Here is a 23,497-nt window from a genome sequence, read left to right on the forward strand (position 1 = left end):
GAAAAGCCCCGCAAATGTTTGAATTTCATTTCCTGTTTGCCCAGCGTGGAGAGCACAGGTGACCACGCAGAGCTCATCAGCACAGGTAACCGTGATGGAGTCCCAGGATCGCAAAAGAGCTCCATCATGGACCGAACAGGAGGTACGGGATCTGCTTGCCATATGGGGAGATGAATCAGTGCTAGCTGAACTCCGTAGCAGTAAACGAAATGGCAAAATATTAGAAAAGGTCTCCAAGGCCATGAAGGACAGAGGCCATAACTGGGACGCACAGCAGTGCCGCGTGAAAATTAAGGAGCTAAGGCAAACCTACCACAAAGCCAGAGAGGCAAACGGAAGATCCGGGACAGAGCCGCAAACATGCTGCTTCTACACGGAGCTGCATGCCATGCTATGGGGTGCAGCCACCACTACCCCAACCGTGTGCTATGACTCCGTCACTGGAGAAACACACAGGGAAGCGGGTTCAGGGTACGAGGAAGATGAGGATGAAGATAATGTAGATAGCTCACAGCAGCAAGGAAGCGGAGAAACCAGTTTCCCCAACAGCCAGGATATGTTTATCACCCTGGACCTGGAGCCAGTAACCCCCAAACTCACCCAAGGCGTGCTCCCAGACCCTGAGGGCACACAGGGGACCTCTGGTGAGTGTACCTTTGTAAACATTACACATGGTTTAAAAGCAAGCGTGTTTAATGATTAATGATTAATTTGCCCTGGCAATCGCGGCCAGTACAGCTATTGGAAAAGTCTGTTAACGTGTATGGGGATGGAGTGGAAATCTCCTTCATGTACTCCCAAAGCCTTTGCAAAAGGTTTCTGGGGAGGGCTGCCTTATCCCATCCGCCATGGTAGGACACTTTACCACGCTAGGCCAGTAGCACGTAGTCTGGAATCATTGCATAACAAAGCATGGCAGCGTATGATCCCGGTGTTTGCTGGCATGCAGACAACATCCATTCCTTATCGCTCTTTGTTATCCTCAGGAGAGTGATATCATTCACGGTCACCTGGTTGAAATGGGTGATTTTATTAAGGGGACATTCAGAGGTGCCCCTTCCTGCTCTGCTGAACAGAAATGTTCCCCGCTGTTAGCCACGCAGTGCGGGGAGGGTGAAGTGATCATCCCCGATAATTGGGGGGGGGGGCGGGAGGAGGGTGGTTAGTTGGGTTTGTGCTGCATGTTAACCCAGAAACCGCAGCCCCTCCTTTTATTTTGCACACCCATTTTAAATGGCCAACCCAACGGGTGCTTGGTATGGGAAATGAGGGCACTACTGTTTGAAACCATTCCCACATGTTAAGAAGGTTAAAAAAGCCAAAAGACTGTGGCTTACCATGGCTGCCTGCAAGCCGAAATCTGTTGCCTGGCACTGTGTGAGTGATCTCTCACACCAAACCGGCAGGCCCTCAATATAAGAGGAAAAATGCGACCTTGTAACGAAAGCACATGTGCTGTGTAATGTGAACAGCAAAATTTGACGTGAAAGAGTGTACCCATTGTTCTCTAAAATGTGTCTTTTTTAACCACCTCTCCCTTCTCCTCCACCAGCTGCAAATGTTTCTCCTTCACGGAGGCTAGTGAAGATTAGAAGGAGAAAATGGCAGACTCGGGATGACATGTTCACGGAGCTCCAGATGTCCTCCCACGCTGAAAGAGCACAGCAGAATGCGTGGAGGCAGTCAATGTCAGACTACAGAAAAGCACAGTATGAACAAGAGGAGAGGTGGCGGGCTGAATCGCGGGATGAACAGAGCAAGTGACTGGCTGAAGATGATAGGTGGCGTCAGCTTGCAGACAGAAGGCAAGAGTTGATGCTCCGGCTGCTGGAGCATCAAACTGATATGCTCCAGCGTATGGTTGAGCTGCAGGAAAGGCAGCAGGAGCAGAGACCGCCGCTACAGCCCCTGTGTAACCAACAGCCCTCCTCCCCAAGTTCCATAGCCTCCTCACCCAGACGCCCAAGAACACGGTGGGGGGGCCTCCGGCCACCCAGTCACTCCACCCCAGATGATTGCCTGAGCATTGGAAGGCTGGCCTTCAATAAGTGTTAAAGTTTTAAACTGCAGTGTGTCCTTTTCCTTCCCTCCTCCCCCACCCATCTCGGGCTACCTTGGCAATTATCCCCCTAGTTGTGTGATGAATTAATAAAGAATGCATAAATGTGAAGTAACAATGACTTTATTGCCTCTGCAAGCGGTGATTGAAGAGGGGGTGGAAGGGTGGTTAGCTTACAGGGAAGTAGAGTGAACCAAGGGGGGGGGGTGTTCATCAAGGAGAAACAAACAGAAGTTTCACACTGTAGCCTGGCCAGTCACAAAACTCATTTTCAAAGCTTCTCTGATGCGCACCGCACCCTGCTGTGCTCTTCTAACCGCCCTGGTGTCTGGCTGTGCGTAATCAGCGGCCAGGCGATTTGCCTCAACCTGCCACCCCGCCATAAATGTCTCCCCCTTACTCTCACAGATATTGTGGAGCGCACAGCAAGCAGCAATAACAATGGGGATATTCTTTTCGCTGAGGTCTGAGCGAGTCAGTAAGCTGCGCCAGCACGCTTTTAAACGTCCAAATGCACATTCCACCACCATTCGGCACTTGCTCAGCCTGTAGTTGAATAGGTCCTGACTACTGTCCAGGCTGCCTGTGTATGGCTTCATGAGCCATGGCATTAAGGGGTAGGCTGGGTCCCCAAGGATCATGATAGGCATTTCAACATCCGCAACGGTTATTTTCTGGTCCGGGAAGAAAGTCCCTTCCTCCAGCTTTCGAAACAGACCAGAGTGCCTGAAGACGCGAGCATCATGTACCTTTCCCGGCCATCCCACGTTGATGTTGGTGAAACGTCCCTTGTGATCCACCAGGGCTTGCAGCAGCATTGAAAAGTACCCCTTGTGGTTTATGTACTCGGTGGCTTGGTGCTCCGGTGCCAAGATAGGGATATGGGTTCCGTCTATCGCCCCACCACAGTTTGGGAATCCCATTGCAGCAAAGCCATCCACTATGGCCTGCACGTTTCCCAGAGTCACTACCCTTGATATCACCAGGTCTTTGATTGCCCTGGCAACTTGGATCACAGCAGCCCCCACAGTAGATTTGCCCACGCCAAATTGATTCCCGACTGACCGGTAGCTGTCTGGCGTTGCAAGCTTCCACAGGGCTATTGCCACTCGCTTCTCAACTGTGAGGGCTGCTCTCATCCTGGTATTCTGGCGCTTCAGGGCAGGGGAAAGCAAGTAACAAAGTTCCATGAAAGTGCCCTTACGCATGCGAAAGTTTCGCAGCCACTGGGAATCGTCCCACACCTGCAGTACGATGCGGTCCCACCAGTCTGTTCTTGTTTCCCGGGCCCAGAATCGGCGTTCCACGGCATGAACCTGCCCCAGTAACACCATGATTTGCACATTGCTGGGACCTGTGCCTTGTGAGAGGTCTATATCCATGTCAATTTCCTCATCACTCTCGTCGCCGTGCTGCAATCGCCTCCTCGGCTGGTCCTGGTTTTGCTTTGGCATGTCCTGGGTCTGCATATACTCCAGGACAATGCGTGTGGTGTTCATGGTGCTCATAATTGCCACGGTGACCTGAGCGGGCTCCATGATCCCAGTGCTATGGCGACTGGTCTGAAAAAAGGCGCGAAACTAGTATCTGATGGACGGAGGGAGGGGTGAGTGATGACATGGCGTACAAGTACAGGGAATTAAAATCAACAAAGGTGGCTGTGCATCAGGGAGAAACACAAACAACTGTCACACAGAATGGCCCCCCCCCAAAGATTGAACTCGAAACCCTGGGTTTAGCAGGCCGTTGATTTCACGGAGGGAGGGGGAAGCAAATGAATACAGAACAAATCTATTTTTTACATCTTAAGCTGGCAGACGACGGTGCAGCATGACAGATAGCCCTCGGCATCTTCTGGATGCTTGGCAGAAAATACTGGGTGCTTGGCAGAAAATAGCATACTACGACTGATAGCCATCATCGTCGAGACTGTTCGATAGGACTGAGCACGTCTGCCCAGGTGCCCATGATTGACAGCCACTGCAGTACAACGACGACGGATATCAGTCGTAATATACCATCTTCTACCAAAAGGCAAGGGGCTGCTGCTGTGTGCAATGCAGCCCCACATCTGCCAGCTCCACGTCTGCCAGCACCCAGATCGCCGATGAAGGCTACCAGTCATACTGCACCGTCTACTGCCAAAAGGCAATTAGCTGCTGCTGTGTAGCAATGCAGTACCACGTCTGCCAGCACCCAGAGGACATATGGTGACGGTGAGCTGAGCTGAGCTGAGCGGGCTCCATGCTTGGCATGGTATGTTGTCTGCACAGGTAACCCAGGTAAAAAGGCGCGAATCGATTGTCTGCCGTTGCTCTGACGGAGGGGGAGGTACCTGACGACATGTACCCAGAACCCCCCGCGACACTGTTTTGCATCATTCAGGCATTGGGATCTCAACCCAGAATTCCAATGGGCGGCGGAGACTGCGGGAACTGTGGAATAGCTACCCGCAGTGCAACGCTCCGGAAGTCGACGCTAGCCTCGGTACTGTGGACGCGGTCCACCGACTTAATGCACTTAGAGCATTTTATGTGGGGACACACACAATCGGCTGTATACAACCAATTTCTATAAAACCGGCTTCTATAAATTCGACCTAATTTCGTAGTGTAGACATACCCATAGAGTGAGGCCTTGTCTAAACTACCAGGGTAAGTCGACCTAAGTTATGCTACGCCAGATACGTGAATAACATAGCTAAAGTTGATGTAGCTTAGGTCAACTTACCGCGGTGTCTACACCACGCTGCATTGACGGGATACACTCTCCCGTCGACTTACCTTACTCCTTTTGTTCTGGTGGAGTACCGGAGTCGACCAGAGAGCCCTCTGCTGTCGATTTAGTGGACCCGCTAAATCGATCCCAGCTGCTGCATTGATCGCAGCAGAATTGATCCCCAGGAAGCATAGACATGGCCTGAGAGGGCTACAACTCCTCGGCACATTCACTTTGTAGCATGCAGAGTGCAGCAAGGGTGGCAGAAGACAATAGGAGCGGGGCACACTGCCTCCACTTCAATGACTCCACAGCAGGAGGAGAGTCAACCTAACCCACCTGTTTTCCCACCTGATCTGTACCTAACACTTTTAGTCAGGTCCCATTGGATTCAGGTCGGGTCATAGGGTTCCATACATCACCACAAATAAATGAATTTTCTAGTTTTCAAAATACAGTACCCATGCTAATCTTCAGTTAATACTATGAATAACATTTCCAGCTCGGAACAATCTCTAGTGCTTACGTTTTACTCCCATGGACAGGCGATTCTTCAAGAAAGGGTATCTGATTTGTTGATCCACGCTTTTGAGGAGTGCTCGTGTTAACATTTTGGTTATCAGTACCTATTCTCTGACTAACATCTGGAGGTGGTGATACAAAGCTAGTTGCTGGCGTGTTAGATGCATGCCCTTTGCTCCCATTACATTGCTGGCTGAGCGTCTGCACATCATTTTCAAGAGTGTCTATACCTATGTTTAACTCTCCCAACTTTTGAATAGACCTGCAGAGGGTTGATGAAAACAGACAATAAAAGTTAAAGAAACAGTTTATAATATGGGAACTTGAAAAGTGAAGTTGTACCCATGTTGCCCAGTAGCATGATAGGTATAATAATTCATCTATGAAAAGATTATATTTAATTACAATGGTGTTTAACCCAAAGATTTTTAGCAGCCCATTTACTTAAAGAGTGATAATATTTTTGACATGCTTTAACCCCACCCTGCCAAAATGAAAGGAAGAGTATTTTCATATGAACAAACTGACAAGATGTCAAAGTAAAAAATAAGTTTTCCTTTACATTTAATATCTATTTCTCCCATCATAAAATAATCATAAAAATACTTCTTTACACTTTGTCACCAAAGTGACAACCTAATATCACGCTCATAAGAGAACCATAGAAAGTAATGAAGATAACTAGAATCAAACATTGAGCACCTTATTTTAGGTTATGTATTTACTACATAACTGAAATAATTACATTTTGGGGATTTCAAGCTCATGAGGTTTCTAGAGTGAATCTATTATGTGACAAAGTCAGACCAGACAACTGTAAGAGAGTGGTCTTGTTGAGGTCCAGGAAGTGGGCTGGCAGGAGCCCACCCATGGCGAAAGGCCCCTCCCCCAGCCTAAGGGGAGGAGCCACTGATCACAGGACTCAAATACAGGGGACAACAGAAGAAAAAACAAGGACAGGTGTGAGGGCAAAGGGTCAAAAGCAGGGAACCTGAAGGGAACACTGAGCAGAGAATCCCAGACAGTGCCCACTGCTCCTCAAAGCTGTCAAGGGAGCCAGCGGACACAGCCCAAAGGGACTCTGCTCGTATACGGGACCAGAGAGAGGAACGGAAATAGGCCCCACAGTCGCAGAGCTGCCTCTCGGCCAACATCCTCTCCCTGGTGTTATAGATGGCCACTTTGGCCATTGCTAGGAGGCAGCTGATGAGGAGCTCTCGCTCAGCCCTGCAATGTTAAAGGTCCTCCCCCATGAACTGAAAAGAGGTTACCTCAGGCCAATGAGGGACACTTGAGTTCAATTAAGGGCTGCCTGTGACCTTTAAAAAACCCTCCCTCTCTCTCACCAGAAAAGAGAGATAAGCTGCAGCAGGGCTAGTGACCACAGGGAAAAAGGCTTCTCCTGAGAGGAGGGCTGCACTCCTCCCTATACGGAAAGTAACTATGCAAATGGACTGTTTGGGGAAGTACTGGTACCCAGAGGTGAGTATAATGAGGCAACACCGCAGAGATGGGGAAGAGAAAAAAGTATTCCCTCTTTTATGTTATTACCTTGTTTCTTTTTTGTTTGGCTAAAAGGTACTCCTGTTTAGGCCTACCCTGAGGTCCACACTGGGACTGATTAATTCCAGGTCCCCACTGCCAGAGGGGGAAACGCTGCGCCCAGCAAGATAAAGGAGGTGCCTTGCCACAATTGTTTTATGACAGAATTGTGTGTTTGATAACAGTTCATACATGGGGCAGGTTATTTAGCACAGACCTAACAAACATTAAGAGTTTTTGTTTTTTTTAAGGGCTAAATTCTGTCCATTTGAATTTTCATGGGTTTCTGAATATTGGGCTATACACTAGACACGTACAAAGGATTTCCATTAATATCAACAGGAATCCTCCATAAAAAGACAAAAACACTTGACCCAAAATACTAGAACTAGGTAATAATACTTAATAGACTTAGTCGATGAATTTTGCCTCTAAACTGAATTTCCTCTCTTTGCTACCAGAGTTCAAATAGCATTCACACATTCCTTCAAATAAGTTTTGGTCTTATGAACTAACGAAAATAAAAATATTCCAATTACACAAGTGTGATATTCCCTATTATGACATGAATTTAAAAAAGAAAAGTTTATTTTACATGGCCAGAAAACGAATCTATAAAAATTTCACTCTTCTCCAGGAGGGCTAAAATTTAGATATGAGACAGTTTAACATGAAGAGCCTGATTTAGTAATACTTCCCATATGAAAAGCACAGCCAATTAATATAAATATTTCAAGGATATATGTAGAATATTTTATTTGCCTGATGGCCATATTCCAGTCTAGTTTAAAATTCCCAAATGCTAAGTTATCAGTAGTTTAAATTACTAGGGTCTATAATTTTATTCCTTAAATTGAATAATCCTTAAGCTTGGTCAAATCATTTAGAGCAAAGCAAGGTGGGTTTATGCAACAGAGCTGGGTACACAGCAGACTTGGTCAAAATATATCACAAGAAGTTAAACATTTTCCCCCGCTAAAGAATTCATTATAAAAATGGCTGTACAGTAAGTTTCCTTAAAATTTTCCTCAAATATATCCAATTTTTCAGGTTCTAGAAAAACAGAGGCCCTGGTCCAAAGTACAGCACCTAGACCCATGCTAAACTTTACATTCTTGAATTTAGGTGTGCTCAAGTGCCATGCTGGAAAAAGTCAGATTATAATCAGTAGTCAGCAGACATCAAAAAGTTAGTAAAACCTTTTTTGAGTGGAGGTGCGGGGGGAGGGGAGGAAAAAGGGAGGGGGGAGTGCCAAGCTTTTCTTTGCAAAACTTATGTCTATTTATTCAAATTTTGACCAATTAGAGGATACTGTATTTGAAGAGGGATTTGTAGCTTTAGAATACCAACACAATGACAACTGTCATTATTTTTAGACCAAAATACCCAAAGCCAGGTTTTTAGTTGCTGCTTGGTTTGAATTAAGTTCATTATATTATAAAACCGAGGAAAAATGAAAAGTGAGTCAGTTGCCTATTTGAGCTTCCAAAGAATATGACTAATTAAAGCAGATTTGTTCTTGTTAGAAGTTAGTTGGCTTTCCTCATGATTTTCATATCAATACCCCAAATTTTAGTAATGAATTGTCTAAATATAAGCCAATATGGAGAAAAGCTCTCCCAATTACAGGGTTATCTTAGTATAAAACATTTAAAGAGAGACCACAAACAACTTCAAATATCTGTATACAAGTTCATTGTTATTTCACTAAATTGTTTAGTGAGTTATTTTTCATTCCTGTTCATCACAGAGGAGTTTATACTTCAGATAAATTTATTGGCAAACATAATTTTAGCCCAGAAAGTTATTTTTGGGTACATCTGCAAAAAGAGTAATTCCATATTTGGCATTCTGAATATCTAAGCAGATTAGGATCTAGGGGGCAATTTAGTACTAAAGAGCATAAAATGACATATCAGTGGAACAGTCAACTAAAGCCAACCTGTTAAGAAACTGTTCAGTAAGATTCTGTTGCTGGTCTGTCCCATCTTCCTGGTTTACTCCTCCTTCAAGCAACATTTGCTGATACAGTTGTCGTTGTTGCTCTTTCTGTTCTAAATGCTGTTGGTAACGTAATCTTTGTCTATAATATTCTTGAAACTGCTCTGTTGAATCACGAAGCTTAACGAAATAAGGATTATTTGGGTTAGACACAATTAGGCTTAAAAAGGTTAGAATTTTAATAGTAAATGTTGGTAAAGGTCCATTTCATTGTACACACACAAATCAACCTTTTTTTTTAATCAATAATAATCAAAATGTAAAAATAGACAAAGTAAGAAAATGTTCCTTGAGAACAGTTTGATTTAAGGATGTTTGTCAACATCACATGTCAAAATATACAAAGCAGTTTGTGCTTTAATGGTTATAAAGCTTTAATTTTTTGAATCTGGCTTTGCAGGACTGAAGAATGAAAGTGGTTTTGTCACTATAGTAAGCAAGTAAAACTGAATACACATAAGAAATTTATCTACTGCTTAAAGATGCCATTTCTGCTATCAGTTTTTAGAGCAGATTTTTACTTTAGTAATACAAGCAAAAAGCTATAGCAATCCTACGGGACAAAATTTAAACACTGGAATACCACAATTTAAGGTAAAAAAATTACTCAGCAGCAGAAAAAAGATGATTTCATTCTCTTTTTTTCAGAAGCATTACAAGTAGGACTTCTTTTGTCAACTAATATGTACACTTACATGAAACCCAAGGCAAAACTCCCTCATAACCCTTGAAACTGTAGATTAGAAGGAGCTGTTTCAGGACAACTAGACAAGCTGGTGGATCTTCTATTGATACAGTACGAACAGGAATCAGTACCTTGTACAATTAGTGTCATGGAACACAGAATCATACTGCAAAGTCTAAACCTTGTTTTCTTTTTAAAAAAAGTTTCTAATAGTTGTGAGTAAAACACTGTTGTATGCAACAATGCAAGGGTGTCATCACAAAACTACAGACAGCTTAAAATAAAAGCTTTGAAAGATGTGAATTATCCCCACTCACCTCATCAAGAGGTTAACTGTGATGTATGAGTTAAGTACAAATGGAAACAATGTTGTCTATCACCACCTGATCCAATCACCCTTTCTGGACAGATCCCAGTCAACTGTGATTTTGATTCAACGGCTGAATCCCACGTGCTTCTAAGCCCCCTGGGTGTGGGCAGTAACTGATCACTGTTCCTAGTTTTGGGTCTCTCAGGCACATTTACAAATGCAGATCCCATCTCTGGCATCCTTCTTGAGCACTGGTACCCTGCAATCTGTCTGCCTAGACCCAGAACCAGTGTTATAGCCCTCCTGAGCCCCCATTTGGTAAGGGATTTCTCCAGAGTCCACCGAGTTGTGGGAACTGTGATTTCTAGATTAACCACTTCAGGGAAACCCAGCAGTAAAGTAAGGAACACAGGCTTAGCAAAGGAATTCCTTGTGTTTTTTTTTTTTAACCAAAAAACCACAACCATTTTACTTTTTAAAAAAAGCTGAATAAGTTTTCCATAAATCTGTAACAGTCCTCAACGCAACCTTCCCTTCTGATCTCATCTTGCCTGCAAGTCCTGGTTTTGGTTAGCATCGTTACGTGAGGCAGAGTTTCGTCTGCCTGTTTTGCTTACACAATGAGGAAGAAGTGGCCCTTTGCTGAGAAAAGAGCCTCCTTTTAAAGTCTCTGTCCATATGCCCAGCTCCAGCCCCTCCACTACATCATTCTAGTAGGGAAGAGTCATTCAATGCTGATGGCTCCTCATAGCTTAGTCTTCTTTAAGGTGTCCCACACCCTAGCATGTGCACATAATGTCTCAAGTAGATTAACCTTGTCAAGATTAGACTGGTTTTCAACACTACCTGATTATGTCTTCATCCAACTTGAAGGTTACAATACAGAGTTACGGTCAAAGTGAAAGTTACAATCACCAAGTGGTGTTCTCAGAACAAAATGGGGTTCACAATTTGACCCAGATATGTTCCCAATCTGTCATTATTTCAGTACCAATAATTGTAACACAAATATCCAGCAAACACTGCAATCCATTGCTGTTGAATAAAGAGGTCGATATTTGGGTGGTGGAAAGTGAAGGCAACTCTGTTCAGTGGGAAGCACTAAAGCCAACAACTCTCATTTCACTTCACTCTGCTGCTGCTGCTTGGAGAAGTCTTGGTGAAAAGCCCATGAACCTGATCCTGCTTACCACTTTCAGGTTCTGACTGCTAGGTTTAGTTCCCTGGCCATCTGATAAGTTTTTCAAGCCCTACAGTACCTTCCCGAAAGCTTACTGAAACAAAAAAGTTGGGCAACTTAAATCTGATTTACTTTCTAACAAATACAATTAACAAGGCTTCCGTTATTCATCATGAGTATATCTTTATATTCTGAATTGAATAGTCCACTCAATAGGGTGTACATAATTTTAATTTCTTAGTTGTCACAGGCAGGACATATACAAAATGTTAACACTACATCCCACAAAACAACTAGCGGCAGGTAAGTTCTATATTGGATTCCTTATTTACCAAACAGAAAAGTAAATTACAAAAATGGTTCATTCTTAGATCAGAATATTCTAACCATTATGCTAACTTCATATACTGCACAATACTTTAAAATATACAGTAGTTTTTGTTACATTTGAGTTAAGAGCACAATCACCTGCTGCATCATCCAGTTGTATGACAGCAAAAGTTTGTCTAATGGAAAGGCAATTAGATATATTATATCTTATGTTCCAAGTATATTACTTAGAGAAAAACAAGATTCAAAAGCATCTGTATTATATACGTGGATGAAGTTCCCATCATAGCAGGCAAATTGTTATGCAATTTATAAGAGCAGGAAGCTCAAAAGGCTTTTTTATATGGAAATAATCAAATGTTACCTCATTTTTTTCTGGTTTGGCTGGTCCTTGATTCTGCGCTCCATTTACTGGCTCATTTTCTGGAACTGAACTCTGGCAAATGGTCTCACTGCCAATGGAATGCTGTGGCTCCACAGGAGTATCACTTCTTTCAGTGATATGAAAAACAGAAGAAGAGGTTTATTTGTGAAATCTGACTAATAGAAAATCCTCTAATAAGTAAAGAAATATATATTTATAGAATAAATTGAAATAATTATGTACAAAGCACCCCATTATATGAAGCCCAAAGATATTACTGGCAGAGCAGACAAAAATATCCCATTTTAACTTATTACACTAACAGTTGCTAGCCCTAAAAATAGAGGTAATGTACTTTGTTCTCAGATTTTTCCAAAAAGCCTTATATTTTGGAAGTCCCATTATGCTTCTATTTTCTATTTTTATGCCTTCCATGAAAGGCTGTCCATTCCTTCAACAATCTAAAACACCATCAACAAATTACTCAAGCTCTTTGTTAAATTTTCAGATCTCTCCCACTTTTGAGGAACACTAATTACATCTGTTGGCTTCTCCCACTGTTCCCTAAAATTCTGGGAGGGAAGGAAGCCTACATTAATCACAAGGCACCTCCGCAACTGCCTCCCATTCTGTACAGGATAATATTTCTTTAAACTACATTTAAATGACATTCAACATTGGGAAGCTAGAAAATTCCAGTATTAACTATATAGGAAAAAGAGTGCAACTAAAATCTGTTCTCACTTAAGGTGCTTTATAGGGACTTACAAAATTAGAGTAAGAAGTATTTCCACATGGAATTATTTTAGAAAACAGTTCAGTAGCCAGTAAATATGCAGAATACATTAGAAAATGTTGGACTCTTTAAAGAGTACTCTAACCTGACAAAATTGCAAATACTTAATGGTTTGGAGCAGCGATTTGTTGAAATTATTTTTGAGTTACTGGTGTATGTGTGCATTAGCAAAAACAATTTAATCTGATTAATAGACATTTAAGGATCTCCCTTTTGTCTACTGAACACAAGAAGAAATATCTCCTTTACAGGTTAGGAGAGAGAAGTAAAATAAGGGGTGCTGAGCTCTTGTGAAAAATGCCAAGAGCTCCCACTCTTGAAAATCCGGTCAGTTAATTTAGGTACCTAAATGGAAGCTGAACTCTTTTGAAAAATCTAACCTCAACTGGGGGTTGTGAGCATTTTTGAAAGTCTGGCCCTCAGCCTACTTCCAGCTTTCATGAGATATGAGAACTATATTTAATAAAAAATACAAGGTTTTCATATTAGTTATCTGTTACATTTTACATCAAATCAAAAGCCTGATCCTGTAAATCCCTGTACAAAGCGTTTGCAAAATAGTGTAAAGATAGCTCATGCTAATTATTGCGATCTATTGCCTTGAAGTATATAATTCACGTAATACATTCATTATGTATAGAATCAATGACAGCAGCATATTAAAATAGAAAAATAAAAAGTTATTCAAGTATGAAATCCTTAGTAAAATATTTCACATTCTAGAACCAGTTTTAAAACATAGGGATATGGCAGATTACCCAAAGCTTTGCATTTGGGTATACAGGTGACCATATTCGGAAAAGTATTCTAATTTTGCTAAGGTTACTTCTACACTACAACACTGCTGGTGGTGGCAGGTAAGCTATATGTACACGTCAGTGGCAGGGGAGAGTCAGTAGGGAGACGTTTCAGCAGCTCCCTGATGGCAAGCATTTCACTGAGTCCAGGAAAAGCTCTGGCAGGGATTGGCAGCGGCGAAAGGCTCGGCCTTTCCCCACTGCCGGAGCCTTTCCCTATGGCAGGGGAAGGCTCCAGCAGTGGGGAGGGAGCAGAGCCTTCCCCTGCTCTACTCGCCTAAGCCATACCTCAACATCTACACTGCTATTTATCCCCATGCTAGAGGAGCGATCAGAGTATGTACTCTGCATGCTGATGAAAGAAGTGTGCAGTGTAGACATACTCTAAACATCTTAAACAGGTCTACTGTGCAAGTTTTAAGAGCACTATGTATATAAATTTAGAGTTCATAAGCCATAAGCCCTGATTTTAATAAGGATTAGAAAGGAAAAAGTTTCATATCATGAAGGTATGGGGGGAGCAAGTTTCCATAAGAATTTTAATTCTTAAAATGAGAAAAATCAGTTTTGCATACTACTGTGTACTAACACAAAGTATTAACTAATTCCTATAGCCATCATAACCTGATTAGCTGGAATTTAAATAGAAATATAGGGAAGCAAATCTGAAAGTCTTGCTGAGATTATGTTTGAAGATCAATTAGGTAGAATATATCTAAGTGCAACTGTGGTTATAGTTGCACAAGTCTCCAATATTGGTGAATTTTTTTAAGGCTCTGCTCCTGCAGATTTACATATGGGAACAGTTCCGCTGACTAAATATGAAGTTTAACATTTACTTAATTCTTTGCAGGATCAGGACCTAAATTTGCAATGATAGTTGGTGTGGCATACTGCCATCCTGTGGACATTCCATTTATCTACAAGGAAGTGTGGAGACAGGGATATTACATAGGTGAGAGAAAAGAAAGAAACAGAGTTTAGGAATTCTCTAAGACAGACACTGAATCTAGTTTCATTTGCTACATTGCTGATGTAATCATTTAAAAAAAATTCACAGAAACCTCAGAATTTCTGCTTTTTCAAGAATACAAAGAGTTGGTATGCTGTTATTTACAGTTCAATAAATGGCATTCAGAATATTTTAAATCAACCATTGAAATATTTTACACTTCCAATGCATGCTACTATATACCTACATACATAGTAAGTTCCAATAAGAACTTCAGTAACTAGAATCTAGTATCAAGTATCAGAGGGGTAGCCGTGTTAGTCTGAATCTGTAAAAAGCAACAGAGGGTCCTGTGGCACCTTTAAGACTAACAGAAGTATTGGAGCATAAGCTTTTGTGGGTGAATGCCCACTTCATCAGATGGCATTCACCCACAAAAGCTAATGCTCCAATACTTCTGTTAGTCTTAAAGATGCCACAGGACCCTCTGTTGCTTTTTATAGAATCTAGTGTATATCCGGTTTTAGTTTTAAGCCAGAACTTCATCTTTCTGCTATATTTTGGGTAAACTATAGATGGGCTTGAATAAAAGCTTCAGATTTGAACATCCCTGAACTTTGGGGAAGACTGAATTAAAATCTTGTCAGGCTCATACCCATTTTTAATTTAAAAGTCAAATTTCTTAGGGGCTTAGGGAGAGAAAAAAGAAACAGTTTGAACTGCAATAGGATTTACGCATCCAACTTTAATTACCATTAATGGTAAGTCACAAGTGCACCTGGATGAACATAACCTTATATGTTTAACATGGTCAGTTACACTTCAGTATTAATAACTCTCTCTTTTAAAAAAAATGTGGAGTTAAATGAAACTTACCGCTCAGGTGACTCTTCATAAATGCTATGGCAATCTGTATTTTCAAGCATGAGACTTCTGCTAAGATTCTGCACTCCTGGGTAATGGAAATTGGCAAAGGAGTGTGACATTGGAGAGGTTTTATTTCCAAGGTCTGTGACTCGCTTATCATGATTCGTTAATCCACATGACAGCCCATCTAAGGCAGGGTTTAAGGAACGAGTCATGTAAGCATCAGCTGACTGAGGCCGTCTCATTGGGGATGATGGGTAAGGAGAAAGTTTGCTGATAAGAGGTGTCAAAAGATCAGCATATGCAGCTTTTGTGGGCTTCAAGAGTTTATCAACATGAATATTAAGCATCTTTTGTTCAAAAGCACAAGAGAAAACAGAAGCTGGCAGATTCTGAAGCCATGACAATAAACTCAGGTCCAAGTCATCACACCCATTACCACACAAAAGATCAATGCCAAGCAATACTTCACTCTCTGTAATTTCTTCTCCTGTTGCTTTACTCTGACAGAATTCCACACAACATTCATAAAGCAATCCCTTCATTACGAGCTGAAATAAACGATTATTACTTGCTTTGAAACCAGCCTCACTCAGTTTCCTGTCGGCAGGAATAAACTCTGCAACCATGATGCAAGCTTCTTCGAAGCAGTGAACTCGTGCAGTACTAGGGTTCCAGTCTTTGAATTCTGCATGGTTGGTCAGACGGGGCAATGTAAGTAACAAACACAGTTTACTATAGTCTTCTTTAGAAGGACAATATTCTTCCAGGGCATGTAGGCACTGTACAGCTTCTTGCATTGTAAACTCCAGCTATAGAAGAAATATTAAATACCAACAGGACACTGTTGACTTTAAAGTTACCAATTTATTCTTCTACTACAAGGACAGTTAGCTGCAGAAGGATAACATGCATTAGGATTTCCCTCATTTTTCCTTTGCTGTTACTATAGTTTTCATTTTAATTACGTTAGCGTATATGGAGTCTGCAACAGATTTCACGTCAGCAGTTTTAAGACCAAATTCTTCTTAAGGGACTCCAATTTTCAAATCACTTGATCAATAAAATGAAGGTCATGCTGATGTGGCTGTTTTCCTAGAAGCCACTATATGTTTTAAGCTCTCAGAATTTTAATATCTGTAGTTAAACAAATTTGCTACAACTGTAGGTTGAGAAGGCATTTCCAGTTTAGGAGTCGAATTCTCTTTTCAGAGCCATAAAGAGGAGAAACTCCATTTAAGTTAGAATATCAAACTGGTGTAAGAGAATCAAGTCCTAAGTTTCTGTAATTTTCAGTCACTGGAAACTCTGAGAAAGTTACTTTTTGTGTTGAAGTTTTTCATGCTTATTCTCAGACTATACGTAATCTGTGTGTGTAAAAACAAGCGATGAAAATCTCCACAGCTCTTTGCAGATCACATATTCAAATACACACAGATGTGTCTGATTAATTTTCAACAAATTCTAAAACAGAAGGCAAGCTTAAATGCAACACTAAAATTGAGATGTTAGCTGCAGAAAATAGAACTTTTAGCTAAACAAATGACTACCATAAGCCTTCAGGAACAACAATACGGTACTATGGACTTCCATAGTGTCTAATCAATAAGAGGATCTTAAAGCATTTCATTAAAGTAACCAAGTATAAAAACTTACGTGCTGAGGCTCATCTTCTGCTGACATTGCATTGTTCACACATAAGGCTTCTAAAAATTTCTGTTTCAGTATAATATAGCGAAACCTGCACATAAGAAGTGAAGTATAAGACACTAAAGATCTTAAAGCAGTAGCTAAGTAGTACATTCCACAGATAACTGCAGCTGCAAAGCTTTTGCTCTCAAAATGTAACAAGCCAAGCAATAAAAGAATTGGTTCTTTGCAGAAAAGATGTCTTTTTCCAATGATTTACTTCCAGAAATATTATGTTAAAATAATTGCTGGTTCATAAAAGAAAGATCCACAGCCAGTCTCCTCCTTTCTTGAATACCTGAGTTACTTTGATGTGATCTCAAAGAAAATACATTAATTTTTTTAAATTGAGCATAATTCTTAAAGTATAAAGCATTTTAACCAGGCCAAGACATGTTATAGAATACTTTAAAGTCTGTAGTAAGTTCTAACACACTTTCAAATAATTTTATACTGGATGTATAGATTGAAAAAAAATCTATAAAGCCATACAACTGAAATTGTAAACTATTGTTCTCAGATTCAGTAGTTACAGTTTATTTTTCTAAAGACTTGGAAAAGTCTTATTCCAGAGATTTTCCACCTCACCATATGACTTACGATGCTACTACCTCAGAGTTCATAATTTTACCTTTTCTTGTCAAATTTTTCCATACACTCAAGAGGCTGAATGAACTGAAGAACCTCATCCCACTGTCCATCAAGGATCAACTGTCTATACAAAAAGAAAGCCACTCATTTAATTTAGCTGGACATTTTTTACTTAACATTTTTACAAATGTAATTTACATACAGCTTGATGTACAGCTGACCAGCAAGCTTTGTAAAGTTAATGCTTTGCAAAGCAGATAAGATCAGATTTAAACAGAGATAAACGTATAACCTAAATCTTTTCTCAATACTGCCTTTGTAGCTACATACTCTAACACCAAGAGGACAAATGGTAGATATGTATGTATTTGTAAAGAGGTACAAGAGTATCTCTTCAGGTATCTGCTGCTTTTTATGTTTTTAGGGATTTCTTCCAAGATGCTTCATTCTTTCTCCACAAGTGAGATTTTAAAAAGTCACAATACAAAACATGACTGAAGACATCCTGAAAAATACAGGAAATAAGCCTAAGAGTATTAACTGCCTACAGCGGTTGTGTGTAAACAGAGCAGTTGTGAAGCAGGGCTCCGCATCTGTTTACATTATTTATAGTATAGCACAACCAACTGTTCTATTGTACAAACACAAAGTGGACACAATCCCTATGCTAGGGAGCAATGTGTAAGGAGAGCATTTGTAGATCCAAGGGCTCAAAACTCCCAGGCAAGCAGAAGAGCCACTTCCAATAAGCTGGAATAGCAGGCAGGGCTGCATTTCAGCTTCATCCCCCGTTGGGTGGGTAAATACCATTTCTTCATGCCCTCACAGTGTTTTCCTCAGAAAGCCTATTAACTTTGGTAGGGAGAGGAAAACTTCACCTTAGATGAATACTCCTGCTATCACTAAGAATACAGCCAAATTAAGGATGAAGAACCTCAACCCAGAATTTATCAATGTACGTACCTATTTTTCATTATGCTTACTCAGTTTTAGCAGTATGTGCCAAAAACCCACAAGAGCATCGTAATTGGGGCTGGGCAGGAAATGTTGTTAAGGAGATTTTACAGATCATGTTTAATGTTATTTAAACATAGATGTATAAATACTTTCCTATGCTTCCGGTAAACTGTAAAATCCTTTAGCATGTATATTATAAACCTCATTTGTGCTTAATGGTTTCATCATGCAAATACCTATTTAATAAATGTGAGATATTAAAAGTCTATTTATTGTGCCTCTACAGTAGTCACTTTTCCAACTGGAGGGTAATACTATGGGAATGGTGACAGCCTTAAAAGTAGTGCTAGAAGTATAACCACAATACTGGTGAGGGCTGGTCTACACTAGGAAGTTTTACCAGAAAAACTTGCCTTTTTGTCAGCACAGCAAAAATCCCAACTTACTCATCACAAATGTTAGGTCCATATTAAAACTGGTAGTCAGCACTATGTTAAGTTTTAGCCTGAGGGAAACTGCTCAAGAACAAGGCTGGAATATCTGTTCAGCTACAGATGAACAAAAGAGCCTTGTTGGTCCAAGTCCAAGCTACCAACATCCCCAACCTCACCCTCTCCACACAACCCCACACAAACAAAAACTCCTCCCTGTATGAACTTATTCCTACATTTGTGGTAAGGTTTAGTAACCTATCTTCATACTTGTAGTCACCCAGGTCCTTTCAGTAAACATTTTGCTGTACAACATATGCCATGAACCCTGTTTTGATAAATAGGGTCCACTTCCACAGTTTGATGTTAGAGAAAATCTGAGCATCTTTTTGAAAGGCAGATTACATCTTCTGGAAAACATTTGATTTAGAGAGCATGTCAATCACACAGTTAGAAGGGACCTCAAAGGTCATCTGGTCTAACTCCCTGCTAAGATGCAGGATTTGTTGTGTCTAAACCATCCAAGATAGATGGCTCATCAGACATAGTTACCAGAATATTTTATCAAAATATTTTGTTGACATTTTTCATGAGTGTCTCAGGATGTTTTAAAAGCCCATGGACATCCTAAGTGCTTAAATGCTACACATAGAACAATTTACAATGGAGAAGCAATACTTGAGGAGAGAAAATAGTTATGGCAAAAATGACTCAATGCTTTTCATGGCAGTCAGCAGTCAGTTAGTTTGGCTAGTGAACATATGGCCAGCAGATATTAAGTTAGTTTCTATTGTACTAATTTATATAATAATTTTTACCTCAGAAAAAGCATGTCATCCGAGAACAGGCCATTAATGACTCCACTTTCTTTCTCAAGAGCCAGCATACTGATATGAAGTTTCTTCGAGTTCAGGAAATCTAAGATTAGTTTAATTATTTCAACTTCTTTTACATTCACTGTTTCTTCAGCAGTCATGATGGTAGCCTAGAGAGGAAAAAAACAAAGTAATATGGTCCATATTTTGTCTTATGCCTTGTCATCAAATGCTGTTGACCAGAAATTGCAAATAAATGTTTGTTTTGACAGTACTGAATATTGTAGTATTCCAAAATTGGTTAGTGGGATTTAGGAAATCAATCTCATGCATTTGAGCATGCAGCCATAACTCTGACTTGATCCTGAAGCTGTGACCACACAGTTGTACCCTGAGTTCATGAAATGGCCCACTGAAATGAACTGATCAAGAAGTTTACAACTATATTTTTACCCTGGAATAACATTTCCATTTGCAAGACTGCAGTCCCTTTCTCTCAGAAAAGGAAATGCAAGATAACAGAATAGTATTTGAGTATTTAAGGTATGCAGAGATACTTGTAAGATTTTATAATTATACAGAAGATACACGAAGAACAGTTTTATGATATATAAAAAGCATTATCTTGATTTTTTTTGCCATTCTGAAACAGTACATGGTAAGTAAGCCAGGACTTCCCATCCTTACTTTGTAAGGAGGCCTACTTCCATTGCAATGTTTTATGGGGAATCTAAATGTCAACATATTTTATTGGGTTTTCCTCCAATGTCAAGACCTCTCCACAGAAGTATGGGCAAGCAATGACATACATCTCTATTTGGAAATCTGTGATAACCTTCTAGTTCACTGGCTAATTCCTGCAAGATGTTAAATGCCTCAGCTCTCTTTGAGATCAGTTAGGGGTGAGGGTGCTCAACATCTTGGAAACTACTCTAGAACGCTGGCTCCCACACGATGTCCCACTGGGCGCTTGCTGGTGGTCTGTAGAAAGCTTGCAGATCACACAGTACCATCTTTTCAGGAGCTCTTCATTGCAAAGAGGAGCCTGGAGCGAGCTGTAAGGGTATATCTACATTGCAGTGGCAACGAGCCCTTCCAGCCTGTGGGGCTCGAGCTAGAGCACTAAAAATAGCAATGTCCACATTGCACCTCAGGCACACAAGCCCACATGACCCCCTGGATCTCTGTCGAGTCTCTGCAAAAGCCTCAAAATCCAGACTACTATTTTCAGTGTGCCAGCTTAAGTCCCACTAGCACAAGTCTATCTAATCAGGCTTGGAGGCTCACTCCCAAGTGCAGTATAGACCAGGGGTTCTCAAACTGTGGGTTGTGACCCCATTTTAATGGGGTTGCCAAGACTGGTGTTAGGCTTGCTGGGGCCCAGGGCAGAAGCCCAAGCCCCACTGCCCGGGGCTGAAGCTGAAACCTGAGCCCCACCACCCAGAGCTAAGATTACATGCCACCTGCTCAGGACAGAAGCCCTTGGGCTTCAGCTTTGGCCCCTCCGGGCGGGGCAGTGGAGCTCAGGTGGCAGGGCTTGGTCTTTGGTCCCCCCTCCTGGGGTTGTGTAGTAATTTTTGTTGTCAGAAGGGGGTCACGATACAATGAAGTTTCAGAACCACTGGTATAGACATACCCTAAAAGCAGCTGGCAACAAGAGAGGAAAGTGAAGCTACTCTCAAGGACTGGAGCCATCAGTAGGAAAGAATGTCCAGGAAAACGGGACAAGAGAGCCAGGTGGCTAGTCTGCAGAGAACAAGGGGGTGATGAAGAGGAACAGAAATATGAGTAAGGAAAAGAAACAATCACAGAGCAAGATGAAAAGTGTTGTCTTAAGTAGGGTCTGAAAAGTCTGTACTTTTTTCTCATCATTTCAAGAATGACAAAAAATTAATTAGACATATCTAAAATATACACTTTTCTAATATTACTTTTCTACATAAGTAAGTAATTGCAACAGGATGTTAAATGACTGCTAACGGGAAAGGATGTGGTTCCCAAGTCAAATTCAAGATGTGGTGCATACTCTAGAGCAGTGGTCTCCAAAGTGGGTGCGCGCAAGAGGATCCTTGGGGGTGCACGGCAGGAGGAGCGTTTTTTTTTTGCTTCATCAGTTCGGGCGGGAGTCCGAGTGGCGCAGCAGTGGGTGTGTGCTCAAAATTTTTTTACTGATAGGGGTGCGCGATCAAAAAAGTTTGGAGACCACTGCTCTAGAGGTCCTCCATTGAGGAGCAGGTAATTACTAATCTACTTCCAATTTGGAAAGTACTGAAAATAGTAATCAAAAAGCAAAAGATAGAAATAAAAAGAAGTTTGCCATATCAAAGTTTAAATAATCAGTTTAGCTTGATTTTCCAAGTAAAATGTGTTACGAGGGATTAGTGAACAGATGAACTATTTACCAGGCACAGTCAAGAGGAAAAATGAAAGAATAAATACCTGAATCTGAAAGTTCTCATTGCTCACAGTAAACTTATGCTGCTGAATTCTAACAGATATGAGAACTCAGACTTTTTTTTAAATATACCAATTAAATCATAGCATTTTCCATATTCCTCCTTTAGCTGTTTGCCAGTTTTCTTTGTTTTTTCCCCCCCAGAACACTTGACTGGAAAATTATTTAGTTAGAGCAGCCTCGTTTATTTTGGAGCAGTGTACATTTGGCTGTGCCAGCTAGAATAGCCTGCCTTCTGTTAATATGACTAGTTTTAATTCATGTTTTAGTCACAGAAGGCTCTAGTCATCATTAAATATTCTAGTGGCTCCAATGGCAGGCACAACCATTATTTGGGCCTATGCTCTCAGCTAGCAATTTTTTCTTCTATTTAAGAGTCAGCTGGCTCATAGAACATTTTATGTAAATAATTACTCCTGGGAGAATTCTGCATCACTGTACGTGCACAGAATTCATGTCCCCCACAGATTTCTTTGCTTCCCCGCAGAAAAATGACTTCTGATGGGGGAGCAAAGGAAAACCACACAGGCACACTCCCCTCCCTGGCAGCACAGGCAGGTCGGTTTGGGAACCCGGAGAAGCCAATAGAGACATAAATAACCACCGCGGGTGTGTGTGAAGGGGTGGGCAGTCATGCGTGAGAGAGAGAGAGACAGACAGACAGACAGACGGACTCCGTCCCTCTCGCTCACTATTCCCGGCATGCTCGGCATGGAGAGGAAGGGCTTCAGGGTGTGTCTGAGGAGGTAGGCATGGCATAGGCTGTCCCCTCAGGCAGAGCAAATCATAGCAGCCTGCCCGCTTAGTGAATTGTTCCCACTGTCTTTGTGAATTCCCCCAGAAGTATAAAACAGATGTAAAATTTTCAAGGCTCCTTTACATGGCAAAAGTGGTGTAAAGGACAGTATGGCCTTATAAATGCTTATAGTGCTTTAATGATTAGAACTGGTCTGAATTTTTGGACTGAAAAAATTTCTTGTCAAAATTTGCTCCATGAACTGTTTGTTACTGAGCTTTCTGGCAAGGGTCAGTACCCAATATAAATTATGAGTTTGGTTCCCCAGCCCTCACTTGCTCTTCAGTTGCCTATGATGTAACACTGAGCATATGGCTGCGTATATCTGTTGACTAATAACTACATTACTACCAGGCAAGGCAGTTTGGGGATTTCCTCCAATGCTCCCCACTCCCATTCTCTATCCATTGTATTGTAGTTTAAATTACCTAAATAATTGAAACCACGATGATTATATTGTGTTATTTTGACATAAAATATGCAGAATCTTAAAATATTGTGTGCATAATTTTTATTTTTTTGGCACAGAATTTCCCCAGGAGTAGAATAATGAAAAGAAACAGAGTTACATAGTTTTGTGTTTGCTTCAAAAAGCTATTGGATGGTGAGATGTCATTCCCTCCCTAATGCCAACAGATGC

At 41.2% G+C, this 23,497-nt stretch overlaps 1 protein-coding gene across 4 annotated transcripts in view; it reads right to left on the reverse strand.

Moving 5' to 3' along the window:
* Positions 1-23,497, reverse strand: part of WDR47 (WD repeat domain 47) — a 47,252-nt gene that overhangs the window by 16,452 nt on the left and 7,303 nt on the right. For 2 of the 4 annotated variants that reach the window (XM_005285493.5, XM_008164307.4), the window contains exons 2-8: positions 19,610-19,776; positions 17,444-17,527; positions 16,780-16,864; positions 15,133-15,935; positions 11,712-11,838; positions 8,784-8,962; positions 5,304-5,561 (exon numbers count right to left, since the gene is read on the reverse strand). In XM_005285493.5, the coding sequence (XP_005285550.1) occupies positions 5,304-5,561; positions 8,784-8,962; positions 11,712-11,838; positions 15,133-15,935; positions 16,780-16,864; positions 17,444-17,527; positions 19,610-19,767 (1,694 nt within the window). In that variant the 5' untranslated portion in view covers positions 19,768-19,776. The remainder of the gene's footprint in view (positions 1-5,303; positions 5,562-8,783; positions 8,963-11,711; positions 11,839-15,132; positions 15,936-16,779; positions 16,865-17,443; positions 17,528-19,609; positions 19,777-23,497) is intronic. The other 2 variants (XM_005285495.5, XM_008164310.4) reach the window with 1 other exon arrangement.

Source organism: Chrysemys picta, chromosome 8 (genome assembly GCF_011386835.1).
Source record: "Chrysemys picta bellii isolate R12L10 chromosome 8, ASM1138683v2, whole genome shotgun sequence".
Lineage (NCBI taxonomy): Eukaryota > Metazoa > Chordata > Testudines > Emydidae > Chrysemys > Chrysemys picta.